Genomic DNA, 23,454 nt, shown 5'->3' with positions numbered 1-23,454 from the left:
AGCAGGGGATAAACCATAATTCATCAGAGCGCCCCATTGGGGGCCAAACCTATAACCTCCATAAGTCCGGCCGGGAGTGCCAAATGCTGCCCTGCGCTTGGGACAACATGTCCGTTCTGACTGGGATCTACCAAGGCATCCCTTCCAGGAGAGAGACCAGAGTCGAAAACCATATGTGAGATGGCCAATATGGCACCACTTATAGGATCTGAACTTGATCCTCCCAAACCCTCTGCAGAACTACGTGCAGCAGGTTGATCGGCGGGAATGCATAGAGACGTGCTGTCGTCCACTAATGCGCTAGTGCATCGATGCCCAGTGGTGCTGGGTGCTGCTGTTTTTCAAACAATTAAATTATAATGACTAGATGTCAAGCTTCAAAAAGTTCAAAAAAGCTCCATTAAAGGGATCATAACATGAGGAATAACATTTTCCTTGATCTTTCACAAATAAGACTTCACTGTACTATAAAAACATACTGTAAGTTTCAGAACTCAAAACGTCTCAGTTATGTACGTAACCTTGTTTCCCTGAGTGGGAACGAGATGCTGCATGATGAGGAGCACATTTGGGATCACGTGGTCTGAAGCCCTAATACAATCATGCCAATTCACTGGCTGATACTGCTTAGGTGACACCCCTAAAGAGCTACGTCATGGGTTCCATATAAGCATCAGCCCACAGCACCATCCCTCAGATTTTCTGAAAGAGGCACGAGCCTATGCAGCTACTAGAGAGTATGGCCAGCTGTGCAGCATCTCGTTCACAAGAGATGAGAGAATGTCTACCAGTAGAAACCCCATTCACAATGTGTATTCAGCCGCTATAGCGGCAACATAGACTTAAAGTGTTGCAATGGTAACCCCGGATCCAAAATGCTCCTGCAAAAATTCTAGCACTGAACCAATAGGACAGTGAACTGGATCTTCATTTCATGCTGAACACCAGGAGGCGAAAATATGCCACTTAAACATATATAGCCTTCTCATTGATGGGGCTCTAGCATTCAGAATGGTATCAACCACAGTGGGGGATAAACCATGATTCATCAGAGTGCCCTGTTGGGGGCCAAACCCATAACCTCTGGCCGGGTGTGCCAAATGCTGAGAGAGAGAGAACCACAGGGAACAGTGTGATGTCTCTATCGAGGCGAACAGCTCCATGTCCGCTATGCCAAACCTCCTCCAGATCTGAGACAATCTAAGGATGTAATGTCCATTCTCCGGATATCAAACCCGGTCTGGCCAGAGATCCGTCCCCTAATTCAAATGAACCAGAACATGTACGGCTTGTAGAGACAGTACATTTTCCTGTGCCCAAAGAAGAGTGCGACGTGCCAGCCTCAGCATGGCACGAGAGCACACCACTCCCTGACAGTTGAGGTAAGACACCACAGTCTTGTTGTCTGACTGGATGAGGACATGACTGTCCTGAATGTCCTGAAGGAAAAATCTCAAAGCCAACATCACCGCCAAGATCTCCAAGCAATTTGTGTGCCAATATAACCACTGGCCCATACATTTTCCATAAGAGGAGGCGTCTGTTGTTATCACTTTGTGGCAGCACACCTGTCCCAACAGAACTCCCGACATAAGAAAGCAGGTCCATTTCCATGGTAACAGAGCTTGGCAACATCCACACATCACTTTGAAGGGACGACATGCAAGTCACAGTGGTTGAAGTCCCTTTTTGGATCTCAACCAGCACTGGAAAGGTCTTGCATGCAACATGCCCAGGGGAATGACAGCGTATGCTGCGATCACAAGCCCCAACAGCCTGTGAAATGTTCTCACAGAGAGAACACTTCCCACTCTGAACATCGCTAGACACTGGCATAATGACTGAACATGAGCTGGAGACAGGTGCGCCCGCATCACCAGCGAGTCCAGCTCCACACCTAGAAACAGAGTCTGTTGCCTTAGCAACAGGACTTTCTTGTCTAGGTTGACTCGCAGACCTAAATTGTTTGAATGACATCTGGCTGAGAATGACATCTCGATGCTGGGCAGACAAAATCTTTGAGTGAGCTAACACCAACCAATCATCAAGATAATTCAAAATGTGGATGCCTTGAAGCCTCAAAGGCATAAAATCTGCATCCATGCATTTCGTGAACATGCGTGGTGCCAAAGCAAACCTGAACGGAAGAATGAAAAACTGGTATGCTTTGCCCCCAAAAGCGAATTTGAGGAAGCGCCAGTGCTTTGGCACAATCTGAACGTGAAAATAAGTGTCCTTCAAATCTATTATCACAAACCAGTCCCCGGCCGCACTTGTGGCATTATTTGTTTTTGCATCAGCATTCTGAATCTGCATTTCTTTAGAGTGAAATTTAAACACCTCAAATCCAGAATGGGACATCCTTCTTTGGGACTAGGAAATAATGGCTCTCTGAGATGGGGAATCTCTTCTATTGCCCTTTTCTGCAAGAGAAAGTGTATTTCCTGAATCAAGAATGGGGCTTCCTGAATAGAAACCTCTATAGGAATAATTGCGTTGAACACTTCCCACCTGAATTGAATGACATAACCATGCTTTATAGTTCAAATTACCCAATTTGATACAGTCTGTATCTTCTGCCAAGCTGCTAAACGGAAAGACAGTGGAATTAATGCATGAATGTCTATGGCGCAATGTGTAACCACTAGTCAAGTCAAGTCAAGTCAAGTAATTTTTATTTGTATAGCACCTTTCACAACACACATTGTTTCAAAGCAGCTTTACAGAAGATCAGGCATTAACAGAAGATAAAACTGTAATATCTACTAGATATTACAGATGGCGCTCTTGGTTTATTTTTGGCAGCTGCTATTCACTCAGTGTAACAGCAGAGGGGAACTCTTGTGCCTCTGCCACTGCAGCTGATTGAATGGGAGTTAATAATGTTTTTGCCTTTATTATACCCAGGCATATATTAAAGTTGCCCTGAAATGTATTTACAACAGGGATGCTCATTGATAAAACCTCTTCCCTGGCATTTTGAGCGTATGAAAGGCCCGTTTCTTCCACTAAATGGGGGCTCGTCCTCTGCTTCATCAGTGACCACGTTAGTGGACTGGCTGGAAGACTGCGATCCTCTGAATGGCTCTGATCCAAACTCCAAGCGTTTGCGTGTCTTTAGATGTGAATGTGTAGGGGGGAAGTGTTTGCTATTCACAGTCCGTAGAAGGAGGCGCAAGTTTTATCAATCACCCTCGCAAAAGCATTGTCTTCACTGACTCGTTCCCCAGCGCGAGCCGCGGGGGGAGATCGAGGAAAAGTCTAAATAGAGCCAGTGAACTCAACCAGAAACTCCTTAAAGCGATGCACTATAATGCGATATAATCCCGTGACAATAATGGCACAGACAAAGCACTCCATGGGTTAGTTTGCCATCACTCAGTTGGGGACTTTTCTCTTATTCCAGCCTCCTTGTTCTGCGGCCGGTGTTCACTGGTCCATGCAGGATCAGGGGGAGAGAACGGGGGAGAGAAAGAGAGGCAGAGGCTGTGCCTCCAACACCTTATTCATGAGCACTCTCTCAAGATGACACATAAGGTGCGTCCCAAACTGCACACTTCTGCACTATTTTACGTCATTTTGAAGTGTAAGTGTGCGAGTAGTATGTTTACACTGAAAATGCAACAAAAAGAAGTGTACTACGAGTACCTGGATGATGGACTTTTTCAACCTTCAAAATGGAGCGTGGAATGTTGAACACTTCGTGCACTCAGTGCACGCAGCGCACGCAGCTTGCCGTTCATAGCAGAAGGGGCAGCGATGGTGATATGGCAAAACAATTGTAAATAATGGAGAATATGACAACTAGCCAAACTTCTGTGAAGACAGCACCAACAAAAAGTGAGTTAAACACTTTACCATCATACTATGCTCTGTGAATATGTATATTAATGAGATTTAAGTGTTGAACTGAGGGTAGATAGTGCGCTAAAGCTAGCAGCAACACAATGCTTGGGTTTGAAGCGAACACTTCCATGTTGAAAAAACGTTAAGTGTTCCATTTGGGATGATACTACACATTGAAAATTCATACACTACATGGCTGAGTGTATAGTACATTTTGTAAGTGCATAGTGTATAGTATGTCGTTTGGGACACAGCTTTAAAAAGACAATAGGGGCAAAGAGGCCCATTTTGTTTTCTTACTGTCCAACAACAAATCCTCTTATACAGCATTTCTTTATTGCAGTGGCTCATGAAGCACTTGGCTCTTGCACAGAGATTTGCCAGAAAATGGCCATCCGAGCTGGCCCGAATACCAGTCCTCATGAGCATGTCAGACGGGCGAGACTGACGCTTTCGCTCGGGGGAGGGCAACAAACACAAGGAAGGTTCTGGTGTCCATCCGCCCTCCATCTTCTCAAGCACAGAGCTGAAATCCCAAACAGCTCCAAGCTCACGGAGCTCCATATTTGCAGCCCGTAGAACTGGAAAAACTGGGGATAGCACCTCATGGCGAGAAAACTGAGTCTTAAAGGAGAAGCAGCACCAAAACCGAACATTTTTGACAGATTTATACAAATATATGGCTGTTTTTTTTATGCAAAAAATGTAACTAATATTATAAGTGAACCTCAAGGAACATATTAAAGTGATAAAAAAGGCATGTCATGACCCCTTTAAAGCGTTATATACTATATGCACTAAAATACAAGTCTCCTGAAACCATACAATAGCTTTGCATGAGCAACAAACCAAAATTAGTTGATCTTCACTGATAACCGAGCTGTTAACCACTGCAACTGGATCATAGAGTCTGTTAGTTGAACTTGAGAACCGGATAAGTCCGATTCATGAACAGCCACGGCAGAGTCAGCTTGGTGCCATGTCACAGCCACGGCAGAGTCAGCTTGGTGCCATGTCACAGCCACGGCAGAGTCAGCTGGGTGCCATGTGACAGCCACGGCAGAGTCAGCTCGGTGCCATGTCACAGCCACGGCAGAGTCAGCTCGGTGCCATGTCACAGCCACGGCAGATTCAGCTCGGTGCCATGTGACAGCCACGGCAGAGTCAGCTCGGTGCCATGTCACAGCCACGGCAGAGTCAGCTCGGTGCCATGTCACAGCCACGGCAGAGTCAGCTGGGTGCCATGTCACAGCCACGGCAGAGTCAGCTGGGTGCCATGTCACAGCCACGGCAGAGTCAGCTGGGTGCCATGTCACAGCCACGGCAGAGTCAGCTGGGTGCCATGTGACAGCCACGGCAGTGTCAGCTGGGTGCCATGTGACAGCCACGGCAGATTCAGCTCGGTGCCATGTCACAGCCACGGCAGAGTCAGCTCGGTGCCATGTCACAGCCATGGCAGAGTCAGCTCGGTGCCATGTCACAGCTACACCAGGGTCAGCTCCATGCCACGTCACAGCCATGCCTGAGTCTGCTCCATGCCATGTCATGGCCACATCTGAGCTGTTAGACCTGGAGATGTTCCCGCCCTTGTACCCACCTTATGGATGCTTCATGATCAGGCAAGGGGAACTTTTGACCCTCCGAACCCACCTAGACCCTCCGAGCCCTGGACTCCGCCTTGGCCTGTCGATCCCTCGACAACACCTCGGCTCTACGTTCCCTCGGCTCCACTGTGGTCCTTCAGCCTGTTGGCTTTACCGGGGTCCCTCGTCCCTCCAGCTCCTCCTCGGTCTGTCAGTCACCTGGCTCCGCCTTGGCTCTCTGATCCTCTGGCTATGCCTCGTCCCTCCGATCTGTCAGCTCCACCGGGGACCTCCTTCCCTGCGGCTCCGCCTTGGTCCTCAGTCCCACCGGCTCCGCCTCAGTCTTCCGATCCCCCAGCTCCGCCTTGCTCCTCCGAGCCTCCAGCGCCGGCTTGGTCCTCCCTGCCATTGGCTCCATCCTGGCCCTTCGAGTCTTCGGCTACTCTCTGGGTACCAAGTTCCATGGTGTCGCCCTTCAAGTCTCTCATGGCTCCGCTTTCCATGGCTCTGCCCCTCGAGCCTCTCAGGGCCCCACCTTCCATTGACTCTGCCTTGGTCCCATGCCCCACGCCCTGTCTTGCCAGGCCATGCCCCATGCCTCAAGACCCCCCCCCCCAGCTCCCTACAGAACTTTGTGAATTATTTCATGGTTTAAACCCTCATGTTTTCCATTGTCCTTGGTTAGGTATTGTGATTGGTAACGTTGTCACGTTTTGTCAGGCCAAGTTTATGTCAAGCCATGTTAATGTCAAGCCAATTTTACGTCAAGTCTAGTCAAGTTCATGTTTTATGTTTCTTTCATGTTTATAGTTAGGGTTTATTGGATTTCACGTTTATAAATAAATTTGGGTTTGCACTTGGATTCTTCAATTCATCGTCTCTTTGTTTTCCTCATCGCTCAGCAGCAGCCTCATTACAGTAATTGTATATAAAAAAACTTTAGTCAATTCTACAAAATGTTTGAAAGAATGTTTGGGTTCACTATTTCTTTAATGTAACAAACTTTTAAGTTTTTTGTTCTTGTTAAATAGAGCCGGAATTAAATATAGCTGTTATAAGAAGTCATCCGGTTGTGTCAAGATGCACCAAATTGGAATATGCGGAGCTGAAATTTTTATTTTAGCGCTATGGTGGAGGGGAAGATTTTCAGTGAATAATTACTTAAATGTCAGTCAGTTCCTCACACAAAGCTATCATGTAGACTTTAAAAGATGTGGAATATAGCGGATGAGTCATATGGACTACTTTTATGGAGCTTTCTTTAACTTTTTGAAGCATGACAGTTCCTGATCAATATATGATTTCATTAAAACTAGAAGCGTGAACATTCTTCAAAATGTCTTTTGTGTTCCACGGAAGTAAAAAAATAAATCATACAGGTTTGGTACAACATGAGAATGAGTAAATGATGACAGAATTTTCTTGGCTAAATACTTTTAGTTCAATGTTAAAATCTGTCCTCTTTGCAAAAACATTCAGACAGTTTTCATGATGCTAAAATACCGGATTTGATCAGCCAGTTTGAAACAAGTCCCAAGCTCACATACTGTAAGAGATGCCTTCTGTCTCAAGAGTCCAGATTACGGAGGCGGTGAGAGAAATAGTGAAAAAGAGAGCTAGGGAATATAAGAACAAGAGACACATAAAGCTGTCTGTGGGACTATGTCTCAATCAGTGGCTCTTGAGAATTCAAACATCTGTCTAGAAATGTGTTCTGTGTTTATGCATGAAAAACCAGAAGGGACAGCTCGACTTGCCGGCAGGCAACAACAATGCAAATGAAGGTGACATTTGCATTTCTGGTTTAAATGTCACGCTAACATTTCACACAGTGGAAACATTTTGTTACTGTTTTGAAACTCTGATATTAAACTGATGCCTTTTGTATATCATTGTTTTTCTTCCACAGTTGAACATGATAAGGAGTTTTTGCCTATGCGGCGCCATCACAGAGAATTCCGATTTGACCTGTCCAAGATTCCAGAAGGTGAGGCTGTGACGGCTGCAGAGTTCCGGATCTACAAGGACTTTGTTCCGGAACGCTTTGAAAACGAGACCTTCTGCATCAGTGTCTACCAGGTGTTGGAAGAACATTCAGACAGGTACACCAGCACTCAACTAAGTTTATAATTGAAATGCCATAGATATAATATTTGTATAATGCTGTTGTATGTTTGATGCACAAGCCAACACGAAACCAGCACCCGCAGAAAGATTTGCAAAAGAATATGTAGATAAAGATCTACATATTCCCTGTCCCTTGTGTGTACATTTATTCATTTTTTTTGTTAATTTGATAATGCAAACAATTGTGGTACGGCTAATGGGCAACCGATATGTGTCATTAAATGTGGTTCTCAACTTGTTTTGCTTCAGGACCCAGATTTTACATTAGACATCAAGTGCCCAACGCCGTACCACAATTGTTTGTATTATTATAGGTGAAATTACCGTGACATCACACAGCAGGCAACTGCGCTTCTGGGTTCTTCAAAGCAGTAGCTTTCTATGGTGGATATAAGTAGCGCTGCAGTTTTAATAATCGTTTTAGGTATTTATAGCATCTTTACTGCTTAAATTTTCAGTCCACATACAGTAAATTATAACAGTTTACATATTCAATAACTTGATCTGACTTAACAAACGTGTAAAGATATTGTATTATTTCTAATAATATGTCTTTGTATTTATTTTAAATGCAATAAAGTAACTTTAATCTAAATCGGCTGTTAAGCCAACAATTGTGCTGCAGTGGTGGCAAGACAGGGTCCCCTTTGTCCCATTATATCTTAAATGGTGGTCTTGTTTCTAAAAAGATAATTATTAGATCATAATTGGCTTAATTTCTGTCAAAACATTTGCATTTTGGAAAATAAAAACAATCATTTGAGATAGAGTTTGTGCAATTTCTTTTTTAAAAGTTCACATCTACCAACAGCAGCTGTGGGGCAAATGGGTTTTATAAGAGCAGACATGATAACAATGACTTAACATATTGTAATTTATGCCAAATTCTGAGTTTGTCCTGATCCACTGATCCTGGTTGAAATTTGAGTATCCCAAATCTCCAGTAATCTTTTGGAAATGGGTGTTTCAACTCCACAGAAAACACTTTTGGGGCATTTTCAGCTCAGTTTGAGTGAAGCACATAGGTATAGCAAAGCCCACCTTAGCACCCCATTAGATCAGGGTTCCCATGGTCATTAAAAACATGCTATTTTAAAAGTCATGGAAATTTCAAAAATGAATTACATTTTTTCTAATCACGTTTTGTTCCAAAATATTTGCTATTGGCTCAATATTGTTCTTGGGTAGAGGAAATCATGTCCTCTTGGGGGCTGTAATACTCTCAACCCCTCTGGTCCATAAACACCTGACACTTCTGATTTGTGTTTCCTTTCCCTCTATTCCTCTCTGCCGCATACACAGTGCTCACTCTAACCATCTCAATACAAACTTCACTGCTGCACCACTGTGTTTCCTATTCCGACTGCGGTTTCCCACTCAAAGAATCAGTTGTGCACCCACAGGGCTTCCCTTTACCACATCCTCGGAACCTTCTAGAATATCTCTTTGACTTGCATTGTGAATTGGGTTCAAAAGCATCTACCTCCTCCTACGTGCTGCGCGACCCCTCCTTAGGCCTCTGTTGACTCGACAGGTCTATGGGGAACAACACATCCCATTGTGCTCCCATCAGACAGAGAAAATAGACAGAACTGGAGGGATAAATTAGATTGGAATCAGACTGGTGTGGTAGCTATTGAGTAGAACAGGTGTTTGGATGAAACACTCCACACCTGAACTACTCTGATTCTCTTCAGTGGTGGAATTCGCTAAGAATGAATTGCACTCGAAGATAGTGTTGTTTATTTGCACATGCTGTCTGCGTTGTTTTAGCACCCGATAACAGTAACAGTGAAAACACAAAATGTGGCAACATGACTTAATTACCAGTGCAAATACGTAGATCCTGGTTACACTGGATTACGGATGGATAGGACAAAAGTAATGAAATTGTTTAGTGAATGTGCCTCTGAATGTTGTGCTCATATTGCTCCAGTCAATTGCTCTCTGTCTCCATACAGTCTTTTGTTGTGTACTGTGATTCTTTCCTTTTCATTTCTTTCTTACACTCTCTCGCTCTCTTGCTCTAAATTCCACTGTTTGATTTAGTGCAGGGCAGCAGCTCTGTGAGATCAACAGCCATTTATAAAGCCATTATTGTCAATTAAGGAAATGAACTGCTCCCTATGGCCTTACCATCTAGAGCAAGGACTTTGTTTCTCTCTCCCATTTCACAGCTTATTTCACTCACTCTTTCCCTCTGTCTACCTTTATCTGTTACCTTCTCTGTCTTTTGCTATAAGCGTGTTTTCTCTCTAACTTTTTTCAGTGCATATGCTCTATATTCCAGTCAAACTGACAAAAACGTTTCTGAGCATTTGCTGCATCTTAATAACATAGAACCTGCAGTCCAATTTAACCAGGTGCTACAGCTGGAAACCATAATTTGCTACATGCTATTGCTAGTAGGAGGAAGATGGTGTTATGGGGAGGGACTTTCTCATTCTAGAGAGCATTTATTGGACATGAATTTGCCCCTGAGCGCAAGATGAGTCACCAAGACTTTTGGTCCATTGTCCCAGAAGAGAAAAAATTTCATTTTTAAATGCGGAAATGTGCGATGTTTAGGAGTAGCCTACACTAGCATTTAGATTACTCAAAGCCAAAACAGACATGGGCTAAAAGCCACAAAAATCCAATTTAGATTTTATAAGGCCTTTGACAATGCTACATAGTCTGGTGAACATGGCAGTAGAAATGAATCAAATGGATATCAAATGATGGGGAAGAGTGTTATAGAGTAAACAGTCAGGTTTCAGAAGTAAAAATTCCATAATTTTTTTCCATAGGTTAATTATTTTTTAAAGCTAATTTATTAACTTTTTAAGACAGACCTACTGAGAGCTCTGAAGTTGTGTATCAATTGTATATGCTTCTGTTGGAGCTATCAGTTCATGTTATTTTAACATAATTTTTGAAATCGTGTTTAAAAGGGGATTTCCTGGTGAAGAATTACACTACACTTGATCCTGATGAGAAAAGATCCACCAATAAGAGAATTGTGGCGAACAATACACGGCAAACATGCACTGCAGCAACCGCACATGGCACATGAAGAACAAGTATACTTTCCGTTGAGCCTTGCACGTTATCTCTTGGCCTGCCATCCTTCACAAGTCATTGAGTTTATCTTTGGTGATTTTTGCACCATTCTTTGCATTCAGAGAAATCAGTCCTTTCATGTCTGGTCTCCATTGATTGAACTTTTGTTTTGGTTGACTCCAACTATTCCTGATTTTGCTCTCTGGTCTTTGCAGCTCTTGGGTTGTATGAACTTCAATTCCTTGGTTGGATATGCATGTCAATTTAAATATCTGCCAGAGTATTCACAAGACACATGCAGCATGTAGTGGACCAGTTACCTTTAAAGGCTTAGTCCCAGAGACACCAAAAGTATGCTGCTCATTGTCACAGAAGCATTTGTTAGAGTGTTTGGTTGTCAAATCAGATTCTTGGGATACACTATAAATGACATAAGCAAGATAACATCAACTGATTCTCATCAGCCATTGAACTTTCTTTTGGAGAAAGAGGTGATCAAAGGGAGGTAAGTGTTATTAACAAGCAAAGGGAATTAATGGCAGGGGAAGCAGTGGTTTGGGTCTGCAGAGGGGAACGACACACTCCCACATCTGAAGTCTTGACACATTTACAGATTCTAATCTAACCCATTCTCTCCCATGCTGAAAATACTATCTTAGACCAGCATTAAAATTCAGAGGGGTCCAAGCTGGTTTATGCAGGTTAGTGCTGGGTTGGTGCCATAACCATGCTGTTCAACAACAAAACTGGAGAAGCTTGTTAAGTGGAATGGTCTTTCTGTAAAGGCTAGCTGACCAAGTTGGCTTACTGGTTAAGATATGGAAGATGCCTGATGGGAACACCAGCACAAGAGCATCTCAATCACCACAACACATGCTTGTGTTCTACCATTATGTCTTTCCAGCAGGGTCATATCCTCTCTCTGTATTCTTCTCTCTCAATCAGGGATTCAGATCTGTTCCTACTGGACACGCGAGTGATCTGGGCAGCAGAAGAGGGTTGGTTGGTGTTTGGCATCACAGCCACTAGTAACCATTGGGTTCTGAACCCAGGCAGGAATCTGGGCCTCCAGCTCGCTCTGGAAAGTTTAGACGGTAAGTGGGCACAAAAACAGACCAAATGCCATTTCTGTGCCCTTGAATGGCACTGCAGAAATGGGAAAGGGTCGTTCCAAACGAAGGTGAGCAACTGAATCCCTCCACGAAGGGCCATTAACAAAGAGTACATATGATGGTTACTTCAAGGAAGTAATTTTGCCTTTTTTAATCATGTGATCCTGGGTGATGCATCAGCACTTTTCATTTTCAAACCTGAGTTAATTTCAGTCTCTTATGCTATCAAGGACTATCATCAGAAAATATTCTTTACATATTTATTTTTCTGGTTTGTTTTTATTGTTTTTAACAATCGCCACACAAAATAAATTTGAATTGAAGAGTCCCTCCAGAATTAATGCAATTCAACCAATCTCTGGATTATTTGCGGTAGCTTGCTATTTTGTAACATTTCTGTAATTTTTCTGCATAAACCGTGAATCTTAGGTAATCAGATAACTTTTTTCCATGTTTGATAGCGGCAAAACAAATGCTTGAAAAGCTTGATGCAGTCGAGGCATCTCCAACTGCACCGCCATTCTATCATCTCCACATAAGGTTGCCAACTGTCCCGTATTAGTATAATCGACGTCCCACACGGGATGCCTAGTGTCCTGTATTGCAGAGCCTTGATGCTTAAGGGGGATCCTGTTGTGTTCACTATCAAAATACTTGTCTAAACTTTTGCAAGACCACAGACGGTGCGCATACTTCACAGCTAGCATTTAGTCTTCGCAGTTGGAGTTGGGGTACTCGAGTTCAAGAGTCCAATTTTAATGGACTTGGAATTGTCACATTTTTACTTGGACTTGACTCGGACTTGAGCCTTTCTGACTTGGGATTTTTTTCCGAGTCCATGGCATTTGTGATGCAATGAAAAACAAACAAACAAAAAAATCATGTAACATAGGGTGACCATACGTCCTCTTTTCCCCAGACATGTCCTCTTTTTCAGACCTGAAAAAAGTGTCCGGCTGGGATTTCAAAATTGCCTCTAAATGTCCGGAATTTGGCTTTGACTTCATATTAATGTGCTCTTTACAGTTAGTACTATCATACATTTTGTGTATTTGATACTGCGCATCAGTTTTCACACGTATATGTCCTTACATTTGATTATTCTGGCTGAGAGCAGCAGCGCGCATTCAGAGTACTTTTTTAACTCTCTCGCCCGCACGCATGTGCTGTATGTGTGTGCGGGAAAGAGATCGCCATTCGTCAGACATGCTCTGCCGCTCTCATCTAGAAATATCAATAACGTAAGTACACTTTAAAAAGTACGTTCCCCAACTCTGCAAATTATTAAATAGAACACATGTTTTATCAGACTCACACTTACTATGCATATTCAAATCCAACTGAAAATGTTGACTATATCGAGACAAAATCAAATTTACATTTAAACTAATATGACGACGGATGAAATAGACCATGATGGAAATTGTACAACTCAGTCCATCACATATTTGTAGCACAACCTCTGTGTGATACCTGTAAAGCTGGCACTTGCGTTTCAGTAGCAAAAAGTCAGAAAATACAATGAAGAACACAAGTGAGGGGAGAAGTCTCTATTCACCTATTATCCATACTAAATATAATGTGAAAAGAACGAAACGTCAGCCCAAGGTGAGTTTGATCTTGACTAGGGAAGTAGGCTACACCTGGACACAGCAGGAGGATTGAAAAGTGTGAAGTGTAGTTCTGTAGAATATAAATATAAAAAACAACAAATAATTGAAATGTCAACAGAACGCAGTAAGAAGTGTGTTGAAGGACAGTTTTGTCTTCATACACCTAAAACATATGCTTTCATTCTGAAACCACTTTGAAATTTGTTCGGCAGGATACTAATCATTTGTTTTTTTGCATTTATATTGACAGTTTTTTTTCTTAGTTGTGAAGGTTAAAATAAGCTTAAAATATTGATGTTGAGTTTACGGTTACAATTTTTAATTCAGATTCTTGAACAGATTCATTCAGACTCGGACTCAACTCGGACTGTTATGGACTCAGTCTTGAGTCCAACTCAGACTCGACTCGGACTCGATTAAGGTGGACTCGAACCCAACACTACTAATTATTAATATGGTATATCCAGGGTTGGGAGGGTTACTTTTTAAATGTATTCCACTACAGATTACAGAATGCATGCTGTAAAATGTCATTTGTAACATATTCTGTTAGATTACTCAAGGCCAGTAACGTATTCTAAATACTTTGGATTACTTCTTCAGCACTGGTAGATTTTTTCACTTGTTTTGACTATAAAAACTCTGCCAGTACAGTAAGACAGAATACACATGTTAAAAATACATTCTCTGAAAAACCTAAATATCTTATGCAGTGTTGTTTCTAAAACAAGATAAATCAAATTGATTTTGTTTTAAGGATTTTTAGATATTTTTACAGGAAAACAATACAAAAATTATGATCAAGAATATGATTTTTGCCCTAATATCAAAGGTCTTACTAGAAAAAATAAATTATGATCTAACGTGAATTTTCTTGATAAAACAAAAATATGATCGTGTCTGGTAACATGTGCATGTAAAATGGCTAGAAATAGCATTTTAGCTTAGCATAAAGCTGACAATTTACCCAAGGTTTATTTCTATTTCTTCTGCTCCAAACTTACTTCAAACTTACTTCTCTGTCTGCTCATATGAATGTAACACATCATAAGAAAGTGTTTCACCGCTGTTCAAATGCACTTTGGATCGCATCATTTATATGTATAAATGTTTTCCATCTGAAAGGACTAAATATTAAATGAAACAAATTACAATAAAATGCAAAGTAATCTTTTCAGTAATCAAAATACTTTTTGGATGTAACTGTATTCTAATTACCAATGATTTAAACTGTAACTGTAGTGGAATACAGTTACTTATATTTTGTATTTTAAATACGTATTCCCGTTACATGTATTCCTTACTCCCCAACACTGGGTATATCTGTGTTTTAAGTTTAGTTTTATTGTAGGTCTACTACTTTAGCTTGAAGTTTACTTGCATTGTCTGAGGCAAAACATATTAATATATATATATATATATATATATATATATATATATATATATATATATATATATATATATATATATATACTGTAAAAAATAAAAATTAAAAATAAATTAAATTTACTTCCGTTAAACACGTATGAGCCATATCATGGTTTTCACTTCTTATATGTATGGTATTTTTGAGTGAATGTATTATTTTTTTCCTTGCTAACTGCATATTGAGTTATTATGCACCTCAATATTTACAGGTAATTGCACTTCTACTGTCACTGATACAAATTACACAAGTATACTATTATTACTAAAAAAGGTAGTAAATGGCATCACAATGTTGAGAAAAGCAGCAAATTTTGGGCTGCAATAATCATAAAAAAGCCATGGTGGGTCTGATTTAAGACAGTAAAATCAACATCTATAAACATTAATTTGCTTTGTTATCCAGGTAACATTCTGATTAAAATAAGGTGGCAGTGACATACAACATGTCGTCACGTAGGATGTTCCAAACAAGCACATATGAGACAGTAATGCCCTGCTCCCTTCTGGAGTATTCATTTAAAAACCTCAGCCCTTCGCCCTGAGTGAATACAGAGCAAAGAGAGGCTCACTTTCCAATGGAATTCTCCCACAGAGTGTTGCATCACAGAAAGACAACACAAATGTTTCCATTACCTTTGTTTTGGGTGCTTCATTTCAATGCATTTCAATTCTGTAAATGTTTACAGTCTCTTTGAAGGGCAATTTATTTCTTAGCATTTAAAGGCCATTTAAAGAAAAACATGCACTGTATATCATTGGGAAGGGGAAGAACCAGTCAAATTTATACACACAAACTTAGCCAAACACTAATGGAAGTAATGACTTATGTAATGAGAATCAAAGACCAATATTGGGAAATAATGCCAGGAGCTGATTTGTCTTAATCTGGGTATGTGGATTATGTGTACGCAATGTGTACAAGACAAAAAATTATGCTTAGTCTAAAGATTCAACATAAAGCACCATTAACAGTGTAGTTTAGTCTAAGATTACTCTTGGTCTGGATTTTCATTAGACATAAACAAATAGGCATCAGCAAAACTAAAACAGACACGTCGGTGAGTTTCGTGAATGTCTACTCAAATAATTGGGGAAGTCCTATGTAATTAGGCTGAATTTGGGTTCACCTGACCATAATCGTATGCGTTCTTGGGGGACAACATACAGTAAGACGTGTTCTTGCATTCAAAATCAGACAGAGTGCACGAAATGGAACAGAACGTGGCGGTCCCAAGACAATTTTAAAAGCAGAACTAATTTAAAAATACTCATGGCGTTAGACACTTAAAAAAGACGCAAATTCTCAGAAATGTTTTACCATGCAAACATTGTCTAGCTAAAGTTAGACAACACAATGTCATCACACTTATTAAAGCACTAACACTAAATAAATAAATAAATAAAAAATCTAAAACTATTCGACCTAGTCTGTTGTACAACTAGTTGATCATCATGACCCATCTCTAATAAATAATGCAGAATTGAATCTACGTCTTTCGCTCACATACTTGTTTATTGCCAGCAGCTGCAGGAGTGTATTTTGTACTGTAGCTATGTAAGTAGATGTGTGTGTGTACAGGATGTTACAGTCTTTAACTGTTAAGATGAAAACAGATGCAGTGTATTATGGGGCTCGCGGAAATCTGCAAGCTTGTCAAGACATGCTTGCGGGACACTTGCCCTGTCTCCGTAGGCAACCAACATCCCAGCTTTACCTCAGTGCGGAGACAGAGATAGCATTCCTTCTTCTTTGTCAAGAGCACACACAATAAAGTTCTCCTAGATAGTGTGTAAGTGTGAAAGGAGCCCAGAAATGCACAGAGAAAGAAACATATTTTTTCTTTTTTTCTCTTCTGAGATTTGTACTTTCCACTAACAATATGTATTTCTTTTATCTCAACTCTAAGTGAGAAAATCAAATAAATATCTTAAGAATTTAATTCTTAATTCTTTGTAACATAAATGTAAATGGACCATTTCCGTTGTCTTGTTTGACACATGCAGTCTGTGCTTTATGTCACAGTTCGAAGTTTATTTGCTGAAATCTCTGTATCTCTGTCTCCCCCTGCAGGCCAGAGCGTGAATCCATGGGTGGCTGGGCTGGTGGGTCGAAGCGGCCCCCAGAGCAAACAACCCTTCATGGTGGCCTTCTTCAAAGCTACAGAGGTCCACATCCGCAGCATCCGCTCTGCACAGGGCGGCAACAAGCAGCGCAATCCCAACCGCTCGAAAACCGCCAAGGGCCAGGAGGCCCTGCGCGTAGCCAACATTGCAGGTGTGTGTGCACGTGTTTTAAATGTACTGAACACAGAAAAAAAGTGAAGGCAGAAGTAGTAAGACAAATTTAAAGGAAGGAATAACAAAAGGGAAAGAAAGATCCCTTACAATAAAATACAGTGATGGTATCAAATGGTAATATCATGGCACTTTAATATATACCATGGTGTTGAATGATTTTTACATGGTATTACAAGGTACTGGGGAGGTACTACCATGATACATGTTCAACATGTTATTAACATGGTACCATGTCCAAAAAAAAAAAAAAAAAAAAAAAAAAAACATGGAGCTAGCATGTTTTTATCCCCCTTCGGTTAGTGATGTTTTCAAGCTATCTTAAAAGGGTTATTCTGACATTAAAGGAATAGTTCAACCAAAAATGAAAATTCTCCCTCACCCTCATGCCATCCCAGATGTGTATGACTTTCTTCTGCAGAACACAAATGAAGATTTTTAGAAAAATATATCAGCTCTGTTGGTCCATGAAATGCAAGTGAATGGTGACCAGAACTTTGAAGCTCCAGAAAGCCAATAAAGGTATCTTAAAATTAATCCATAAGATTCCAGTGGTTTAATCCATGTCTTCTAAAGCGATCCAGTTGGTTTTGGGTGAGAACTCCTTTTTCATTGTACATCTTACCATTGCAGTCTCTAAGCAAGATCATGATTTTAAGCTTGATTACACTTCTTAGTTCTTGACGCATGCACAGAGCACTAGATGGCACTAAGAAGTGCAATCGAGCTTGAAATCATGATTGCCAAGGAGACTGCTGTCAAGATGTACAGTGAAAAAAGACTTATATTTTTGTCTGTTCTCACCCTGTTCTCACCCATAACCGATTGGATCGCTTCAGAAGACATGGAATAAACCACTGGAGTCATGTGGATTACTTTTATGCTGCCTTTATGTGCATTTTGGACACCATTTACCTGCATTGTATGGACTTACAGAGCTGAAATATTCTTCTAAAAATCTTCATTTGTGTTCTGTAGAAGAAAGTCAGTCATACACATCTTTCATTTTCATTTTTGGGTGAACGATTTCTTTAAGGCAAGTCAGTGTGTATGTGTATGTTTGTGTGTTCATGTGTTTTCTATTACTGTCTAATTATCTGTAGGATAATTTGCACAGGAATAGCATTACAGTTCTAAATGGATATTAAATTAACCTGCTTTAATGCAAAGCACTGGTATGAAGGGGACACTGGGCAGCTTCAGTGGCCTATTTCTTATAACTTATCTTATATTGAATGTATGTCAATGAATCTGGAGTGTTCTAAATGAAGGGGTGCCTGCCCACAGTTAGTAATTGCATAAAACACGCCCAAACCATCTCCATATAAAGGCTTTCCACCCATCCTCTCGAGTACAGTGATTCATCACTCTCTGCAAGCCTAGACTACACATGATTGGCTGTATTTTTAAGCAGAACATAACTCAGATTGAGCTACAACATTTTATAACTTCAAAATAAGTACGATTTATTGTAGGATCACTTAGTTGTTCAAAACATTTTGACTTACACATTCCATGTTTTTAATGCTTCAGGAGTCAGTGATCTTTGCATACATGTGGTTTCAGTTGATTCTAAATTTTGAATAAATTCAAGTACAAACTTATTGATGAATCAATATATTTTGGCTTGAAGATGCACACAGGTTTTAGGCACGAATGCAGGTGTACTGTACACGTGGTTAGTAAATGAGGCCCTGTTTGTGTGTCTGTGTGGCATGTGGTATTTCTCTTCTGACCTCTTAAACATAATAAGCAGAAACTTCTATCTCTCTCAACTTTATCATGTAATGTGAAGACGTATTAAATGTTTCTTTGACTTAAACAGTTTTCTTTCTTCCTCTCTTTGCAGAGAACAGCAGTGCTGATCAGAAGCAGGCCTGTAAGAAACATGAGTTGTATGTTAGTTTTCGGGACCTTGGATGGCAGGTGGGATATTCCTCTCCCATTGACCTTTATCTCCATCTTAAAGATGCGGTCACATTTACCTTTGCATGGTAAAATTCTGCTGGTGAAGAAGGCGTGGGTGGATGTTGAGCACATGTGAACCCAGCAATAAACGAATTGCCATGCAGCCTTTTTTTAATGTTGCACTTTATACTCTGGAAGTATGAAGTTAAAAAGAAACTCGCTGCTAAACTGACATCCTTGTCCATTGTGAATATTCAGCGTAGCGCTGTGCAAGAGGCACTGCCTACACACAGGTCACTTCAAACCAAACAACTTCCTATTGGTCAATGTGGCAAATTCATCTGTCAAAGTTCAACGAACTCCACTTGGAATCCACCAGCGTAAGTCCATGGCGCAAAATACACAATTGCATGGATTCTAATTGAAATGACTGTATTTCGCCCGCAAAATTTCCCAGAGCAAAGGTAAATGTGACCGCGCCTTTAGACCTACATGTATTCTTTCTCATCCTTACTTTACTGCTTCTTCTGTCATTTAACTGTTTTCCTTCATGAACAGTACTATCCCCTTCAGGCCAGAAACATACTCTATGTAAGACGTGAATGCTTGTCTATGACATTGCAAGCGTGCAATCTCATCGTACATACATAACCTTGCATTAAGGGGATTGACACTGACAATGATCTGCAGAGACAGTGAAGTCATACATTTTCAATGAGTTGGTGATTTCTGGCTACTTGAGTGACAGTGACCGTTGACGATGCAATACATTTGAGCAGAGCGCTTTGAAGCGTTGCAATGCGGTCACTACCACTGGGAGTGCAGACAATGATTCGCACCCTGAGACAGTTGCATACTGCGTTTAAATAGTAATGCCCAACAGCACAGAGACCTCCAGCGCTTAATTAAAGCCACAATGAACACTCTTTTACTGTGAAAGAAAACCTCAGTACCAAAGGGGTGATAGAGTTGCCAACAAATGTCTGTGCCAGTAGACCATGTGTTTTTATCCAGAAAGCTAGCTGTAAACTTGCCAACGGTTTAAGTAATTGAAACTAACTTGCTTAACAAGATTCTCTTCAAACTGTTGCTCCACCATGATAGTAGCTGACCTCAAATGAAAACTGACTGTAGAAGAACACAGATTACTCTAATGCTCGCCAAGGCGCCACTTGTGGCATTGCAGAGAATTGCACTCTGACACATTTCTGAACTGCACATGAAAATCTAGCTAATTTTCTAGTTTCTAATCTAGCTTCTAATCGTAGCTGGTTTTACATGGTTTCTAGCTGGTAATTTATGGTAATTAGCTGCTCTAGATGGTTGATCAGATGGACTACTAGCTGCCTTGCTGAAAGAACCATCTAAAACCAGCCTTAGCTGCTAGGCCGGTTTTAGCTAGTCACCCAGCCTGGGCTGCGTTTCCCAAAAGCATCCTATTCTTAGTAGATCGTAGAAACCATTAGTGCTAATGGTCTCTATGATCAACTTAAGCTTTCGATGCTTTTGGGAAATGCAGCCCATGTCAGTCGATTTTAGTGGAGTCTGGGGCACTTTTAAGCTGGTCAGGTTGGGGGATCAGCTAGCCTCCTACTAAAACCAGCTGAGCACCAGCTTGGGCAGGTTGGGAGACCATCTTAAACCAGCCATGGCCAGCTTACAACAGCTAAAACCAATCATGGTTATGCTGGTTTTAGCTTTTTTTCCCCTCCCCAGCAGGGTGATGAACGTAGTTTTGAACTGCCAGACCATCCTGGTCAAGCTGGTTAGGGCTGGTAGACCATTTCAGACCCAAAACAAATGAGATACCATGCTTAAAAAGCCAGCTGATATTGCATGGTTTGTTTAGCAGGTTTCTTGAACTTGCTTACGTTTCATCTCCTTTTCTAATTAATACCTTTCCCAACTCTGTTCCCTCTCATTATTTCCTTCCACTCTTTCTCCTTCTCTCACAGCTTTCCAATCTATCTCTCACTGTGTTTATGGCTAAAACTATTTCATGACTTTTTGTAGATCAAGCTTCAACCAAATGGGTTGTTCAGTCCATTAGGCTGCATTACATCAGAGGCAGGCGACAGCAGTCAAGCAGAGATAGGAGAGCCAAGTTTCTATTTACACACCGATAGACTTGCCACCTGCAGCCTATCTGTCTCTCCTACTGGATCACAGCACATAAACACTCACTCAGAACAATTGGCAAGAACTCAGAGATTCTGGTTTATATTTCCCCGAATTCCCTTCTGAATCATAACATTTTACACATTCTTTTACACATTCTTTAACACGAGTGCGGAATAAGATTACGGTTTATTGTGATCTTTTTGTTCACGATCTGAGTGATGTGAGAAAGGTCAGACGTGCAGAATACATCATGAAAATGAAGACCATTTGGTTGGGAAAGATCTAGCTCAGGGGTTATGACAAAAAATTAATGCTGATTTCCAGCTGGGGTGTTGTGACAAGCTAACAGATTTGTGCTTTGTCCATCTTTCAGGATTGGATTATAGCTCCCGAGGGTTACGCTGCATATTACTGTATGGGAGAATGCGCCTTTCCTCTCAATTCGTATATGAATGCCACAAACCATGCCATTGTACAGACACTGGTAAGCCTGTCACCACTTATGAAATGAATACTTGATATGTATAGATCTAACCAGGGTCAAAAAAGTTTTTGCCACACCTGCCAATGGCGGGAGAATTGAGAAAATTAAACAGCCAGAACATTTGTTATATTGCAAAATGTACTTTATTGGCAAAAATACTTTTTTAATTTCAATAATATTGAATATAATATTTTAATATTGGGAGTGCGGGGATGGGCAACTGTTTTCTTTTCTTTTTGAAATGTATATTGGACAATATTTGTACATTATATTTTGATTTACTTTTTAAAATTATGTAGATTCTTTATATATATATATATATATATATATATATATATATATATATATATATATATATATAGTCAAAATATCAGGAAATCAGGAAAAGTGAATAACTGCAACTTATTCAAAATACATTTACAAATATAAATAAATATAAGAATAAATATGTATACTATTTTTTCTTATCCTCGCCCTTGTTTGTGTCATTTTGTCTTTGTGAAAATTACTAAAAATAAAAGTAAAAACCTGTGTATTTGCATTTTCCTCAGGTTCACTTCATCAACCCAGAGACGGTTCCAAAACCATGCTGCGCTCCTACACAACTCCATGCCATCTCTGTCCTATATTTTGATGACAGCTCGAATGTCATATTGAAGAAATATCGCAACATGGTGGTCAGAGCGTGTGGCTGCCACTAGAGTCCTGTCATATACACACACTCACTCATACACACATTCATTCTCGGTCTCTCACACCGTGTCCTAACCATACGTGACGTCATAATACGACAAGCGATAAAAGATATTTCTTCCATGTTAATCTGAGTTTTGGTCCTAACCAGCCATCTATGTGAAAAGCGACAATTGACTGGACATTTTGTTGATTTCTTGGTTTCTATTTCTGCGGTATTGCAGCTGTTAGCCCCACCCATTGTTAACTCTCATTGGTCCAAAAGCCTGCTCCACATACCATTAAATTAAATATCATTAAATTAAATTATCATTTATTAAATATAAAATATGTTCTGATTGGCTTCAATTGTAATGCATCATGCAGCAGTTTTCACATCATGTCAAACACACACATATGGAAACAGCAACACACATAAAACACACAGCCACACATTTGACTGCTCCTTATTAACATACAAATAGGAGCACTCAAATGTCCCCTTAAACCTCTACATAAGTACATCTCAGGCAATTGGCTGATCCCAGGATCTTTTTATCATTGACAATTGGTATTGGCTCTTTGGAATGGGCAAAATAGTCTTATGTGCACAACAATTAATATTTTGAATATGGAAAAACATGTGAAATTATGTCAAAATATTATGTCTACCTTCTCTCTCTTAGACACACAAATATGTGTATGCACACATATACATGCTCACATGTACACACTTCTATATGATACTTGTGCTTTCTACTGTGTAAATAGTTTTTCAATGAAAGAAAAAGAAAGGTGTATTTATTTTCCTTGTCTTCCTATTTGGAGTAAAAAAAAACAAAAAAAAAAACGTTCTTTTGGTCTATTTTTTTAATGTGTGTATTTCATGCTTTCTGTTTCACACTAATTAAATAATAATAATAATAATAATAATAATGATATATATATATATAGGACAATGTTTTTTTATTATTATTAATTTATTTATTTATAGTGTGGTTCCTGTTTCCATGTCCTAAAATTCCCAAATATCCTAAATGAGAATAAAAATAAATAAATAATAATAATAAAAAAAAAGTAAATTAAGTGGGAAAAGATTTTAACAACGCTACAGTAAAAACCTTTTCATAGGTTCATAAATTGTGAAAATCTATTATATATTTAACAAGACAATACTGTATATGTGCTACAGACATAAGTAAAATATTGTTAAAGTAATATAA

At 40.2% G+C, this 23,454-nt stretch overlaps 1 protein-coding gene across 1 annotated transcript in view; it reads left to right on the top strand.

Moving 5' to 3' along the window:
* LOC127419286 (bone morphogenetic protein 7-like) overlaps positions 1–23,070 on the top strand; it is an 86,173-nt gene extending 63,103 nt beyond the window's left edge. The window contains exons 2-7 of the mRNA XM_051660577.1: positions 7,339–7,531; positions 11,544–11,692; positions 16,823–17,026; positions 18,896–18,972; positions 21,449–21,559; positions 22,111–23,070. Of these exons, the coding sequence (XP_051516537.1) occupies positions 7,339–7,531; positions 11,544–11,692; positions 16,823–17,026; positions 18,896–18,972; positions 21,449–21,559; positions 22,111–22,260 (884 nt within the window). The 3' untranslated portion in view covers positions 22,261–23,070. The remainder of the gene's footprint in view (positions 1–7,338; positions 7,532–11,543; positions 11,693–16,822; positions 17,027–18,895; positions 18,973–21,448; positions 21,560–22,110) is intronic.
* The last annotated feature ends 384 nt before the right edge of the window (positions 23,071–23,454 follow it).

The sequence above is a fragment of the Myxocyprinus asiaticus genome, chromosome 28, assembly GCF_019703515.2.
Source record: "Myxocyprinus asiaticus isolate MX2 ecotype Aquarium Trade chromosome 28, UBuf_Myxa_2, whole genome shotgun sequence".
Taxonomy (NCBI): Eukaryota; Metazoa; Chordata; class Actinopteri; order Cypriniformes; family Catostomidae; genus Myxocyprinus; species Myxocyprinus asiaticus.
Note: the sequence above shows the minus strand (reverse complement) of the source record. Positions and strands in the feature narration are given on the sequence as shown.